This window comes from Raphanus sativus, chromosome 8 (assembly GCF_000801105.2).
Source record: "Raphanus sativus cultivar WK10039 chromosome 8, ASM80110v3, whole genome shotgun sequence".
In the NCBI taxonomy this organism is placed as follows: domain Eukaryota; kingdom Viridiplantae; phylum Streptophyta; class Magnoliopsida; order Brassicales; family Brassicaceae; genus Raphanus; species Raphanus sativus.
In genome coordinates this window covers 3,106,404-3,110,474 of record NC_079518.1, presented here as the reverse complement: position 1 = coordinate 3,110,474, position 4,071 = coordinate 3,106,404, and the positions used below count along the sequence as shown (strand labels likewise).

Sequence of the window (4,071 nt, the reverse complement as noted above, 5' to 3'; positions counted from 1 at the left end):
TTCTCGGTCTTTGGCTCGGTAATCGGTTAGTTAGGTTTTCCAATAAAAATTATAAACCAAATTTCGAACTGAATTAACTAAAATATCAAACCGAATTAATCAAACTAATCGAAATCAATTTACTTGACTTTAAACCAACATATTGAAACCAAAAACTTTGGTTAGTTTTGGTAAAAAGAAATTAAAAATCGAACTACCTGAATACCAAACCAAATCGAACCAAACTTTTTCTGGTTTAATTCAGTATGATTTTGGTCGAACTAAATTACCCGAAAACTGAACCGGCATGCCTAAGTGTATGTATATACCTGTGCCTCTTTGGTGCTAGCTCCGAGATGAGGTGTGACTGTAACATTCTCATGTTGAATCAATCTACTCTCTTTCGATGGTGGCTCCTCACAGAACACATCCAACGCTGCCTGGGCCACAACTCCCGAGTCAAGAGCCCTAACTAACGCATCCTCATCGATGACGCCGCCTCTAGCTACATTAACGAGACGAACACCCTTCTTCATCTTGGAGAAGGTTTCGTCGTTGAAAACCTTCTTCGTGGCGGGAGTTAAGGGCATGTGCAGGGAGATGAAGTCGGCGGTGGAGATAGCTTGGTCGAAAGAGACGAGTTCGACGCCGAGAGCTCTGGCTCTGTCTGCTGGAGCGTAAGGGTCGTGGGAGATAACGTTCATGCCGAGTCCCTTGGCTCGCCTCGCTACCTCTGTTCCGACTTTTCCGAAGCCCATTATGGCTAATGTTTTTCCGACGAGTGATACTCCGACGTACTTGCTCCTCTCCCATTTTCCTGGAAAGAAAAAATGTGAACTTTCAGTAACGTATTCGACACGTCATCTATCACTCCACAGAGAAGATTGTAAAGCTCAAGTCAACTTAAATTTACACACCACAAGTCAATTTTAAGATTTTTTTTTTTTACTTTTTGTCAAGATTATTATTTTTACTTGTTTTGGTGGGGTACTTTTTCGTTACTTTTTGTTTTTAACTTTGAAAAAAAGAGTTATTGTGATGTACTTGTTCACTCTATTTTATGTCACGGTCGGATGTTAATGCTTTACCAGAATCAAATAATTGAATATGGACAATTATAATGCATGATTAATTTTCAAAGCCCCACTTGTTGTGCAGTGTTGTTAAATCTACGATTATCATATTATCTAAGCATCAGAGAAAAAGGTGTATTATTGATCAAAGAATATTCTTCCGCCACTCTCCACGCCGAATCAATTTAGGTGATTAAAAATGGGTAATAAAGCAATAATAAGTATAGATAATGGTAAGAAGAAAAAAAAGGACCAAAAAGTTATATATTGCCATAATGTTCCAAATTCCAAAATGAGTGGAAGTCATGAGTTGTGACATAAAGGTGAAAAAGAAAATACAGTATCAGGTAAGTGAATGATTGCTTCAACTTAATCATGTTTTGGGACTAAAAAAAGCAAAGGAGACTCCAATAATCTTTGGTGAATGCTAAGAGACTGAGAGAAACCAAAATGAGTAAATAAGACTGACCATATGAGAGAGGTTCTTAGTGGCCCCAATCATTTTAACTCAGGGGCCAGACTATCATTTTTATAGTAACCGGGACCAAATTTTACTGTTGACAGTTCTTATGTCTTGTCGGGTTAAATTTCATTTGTCAAGTTGCCACACTGACCACCTATCTTAAAATAAATCATACATACACCAATGGTAAACCTAGCCATGACCCATGAGAAAAGTCACGTTTGATATTTTGTTCTACTTTTTTTTTCTTTTTTCTTGTTCAGAGATATTTTGTTCTACTTACGTGAATGAATTTTATGCTTGTTTTTGCTACAATGACTTTTCTACTACAACACAACGACAGATTACCACTTAGTTGAAAGTTTCAATTCACCAATAATTACAAAAGACACACTAAAATTGTCTACTATTCAAAAGGTGGACCATGGTTGCTCAAGATCTGATGACGCCCTCCACAATGAAATATAATATACTTATTTTATATTTTTAAATTTAAACCGATATAGTAAACCACTGCTTCGCAGTTACTACCGAACCAACAAAGTTAATTAATCAGAGTATGATCAGAAAGTTATTCAATTAACATAACTATGTTGTTCAAATCTTGATCTAGTTCGTATATATTTTCACCAATATGCTGCTCAAGATCTGATGACGGCTCCATAATTAAATACAACTATATTAATCTAATTTTTAATCGAAATAGTAAACAATTATTTTCCCAATTATTAATGAACCACCCTAAGTAAATTAAGGAAAGTATGAACATAGAACTATTCAACTAACTTTTATTTGTATACATGTTAAAATCTAGATCTTATTCAAGTTTTTACCAGTGCAGTTCTAAGCGTACTTTCACTTTGCCTCCCTATTTCAAAGAATTAATATACACAAGTTTCGTGATCTCTAAATTATCAAAAAAATATTTAAATTAAATTATACTAAACTGTTTATAATCCTTAAAATTCTCAGCCCTAATCTTTACTAGAATCTCTATATCATAACTTTTAGAAAAAGTGAATTGTTTTTTTTTGTCTTGAACATACCGGCTTTAATGGAAGCGTCAGCCTGAGCGACGTTTCGTGCCATGGAAGCAAGCAAAGCGATACCGTGTTCAGCTGCAGCCACCGTGTTAGCCGTTGGCGCATTAACCACCAGACAACCGTGCTCCGTCGCAGCTTGCAGATCAACATTGTCGATCCCAACTCCGGCTCTTCCCACCACCTTCAACCTCCCCTTCGCCGCCTCGAACACTTCCCTCGTCACTTTCGTTCCGCTTCTCACGATCAGCGCGTCGCTCTCCGCCACTTTCTTCTTCAGATCCTCCGGCGAAAGCTCGTAAGAGCAGTCCACGTCGCCGAATTCACGGAGGAGGCTCACCCCGGCTTCTCCTAGCTTCTCGGCGACGAGGATCCTCGGCTTTGGAAGCGAAGCTAGATCCTCCTGGTCAGATCCGTAGGCAGAGAGTTTCTGATCCTCAGTTAACGTCGTTTGCTCGACGGTTCTCAAGGCGTTAGTCGCCGTTAGCTTGACGTTCGGTGTGTAACGGAGCTCTGGTAACAGAGAGTGACGACGGAGGGCGGCGAGTTTTGGTACTGGTGATGGACGTGGAGACGTCCACCGTGAGTTAACGGCTTTGAGCGTTGAACAAGAGGACGAAAGTGCCATGATTTACTTTTCTTTTTTTACTTTGTTTGCTTTGTGTGAGAGTGTGGCGAACCTAAACGTGCGTATTAATAGACATGTTATGGATAAATTTTCATATTTTTGTTTTTACTCTGCGGTCAAAATTATAAACAAGGCTACCAAAACAAATGTATATTCTTTTGGATTGTTTATTTGGTAAGATAGTATATAAAACGAGAAGCACATGCACCAAGTATGGCGTCAGTCATTTGTCTATATTGCATCGTTGTCTCAGAAAAAAATATTTATATAAGGATATAAGTAAAACACTACTAATTGGTAATTACTATTGTACTATATAAATAGGGAATTGTTAGGTAATGAAAAGCTATTTTAGTATAAGTGTGATAAACTTTGTAATTAATCAATTGATCTAACACGTGAAAATAGAATTATTCAATATGATTTTGGCACTATAATACATTGTCGTCTATATTATTACTTTAACGGTTAGGTATCTATCGCCATGTGCATCCTCAATAATCTAATTTAAATAACTGTCGACCAATCTTTTTCGATGATTCCCCACTAACATCACTGAATTTTCAAAAGCACCTTTAAACCAATTCTTTATAAATTTTCTTTTTGCAGTAAAAACTAGATTCGAACTCCCATTTTACATAGTCATATTACTACACTATACACTAAATTATTTAATTCTTTGATAAGAAGATCTTGCAATAAACATAGACTTCTAAGACTTTGACTGATCCAACGACACACCAATGATCAGTCCGATGAGATTATACCTTAAGTCGGAAACCCTCCAATGGGCAACATCACTAGTCCAGACTTCACAACTCAAAACTCTAAATACCGTAAATGTAAATACCGTTTGAAATTTCCGAACGCAAATAATTCGTAAACTCG

The 4,071-nt window shown here is 37.2% G+C and overlaps 1 protein-coding gene across 1 annotated transcript; it reads right to left on the bottom strand.

The window, feature by feature from the left end:
- Positions 1-44: 44 nt before the first annotated feature.
- On the bottom strand, positions 45-3,238 carry LOC130499217 (D-3-phosphoglycerate dehydrogenase 2, chloroplastic-like). Its single transcript, XM_056993251.1, has 2 exons — positions 2,562-3,238; positions 45-796 (listed from the first exon to the last, which is right to left on the bottom strand). Exons 1-2 carry the CDS (start codon positions 3,181-3,183, stop codon positions 291-293), a joined length of 1,128 nt encoding a protein of 375 aa, XP_056849231.1. The 5' UTR covers positions 3,184-3,238; the 3' UTR covers positions 45-290.
- Positions 3,239-4,071: the final 833 nt, after the last annotated feature.

Bases quoted from the DNA above. Each gene is read 5' to 3' on its own strand.
- LOC130499217 (XM_056993251.1), bottom strand. From the start codon at position 3,183: ATGGCACTTTCGTCCTCTTGTTCAACGCTCAAAGCCGTTAACTCACGG. The intron at 797-2,561 runs GTATGTTCAAGA...TTTTCTTTCCAG, and splicing joins TGACGCTTCCATTAAAGCCG to GAAAATGGGAGAGGAGCAAG.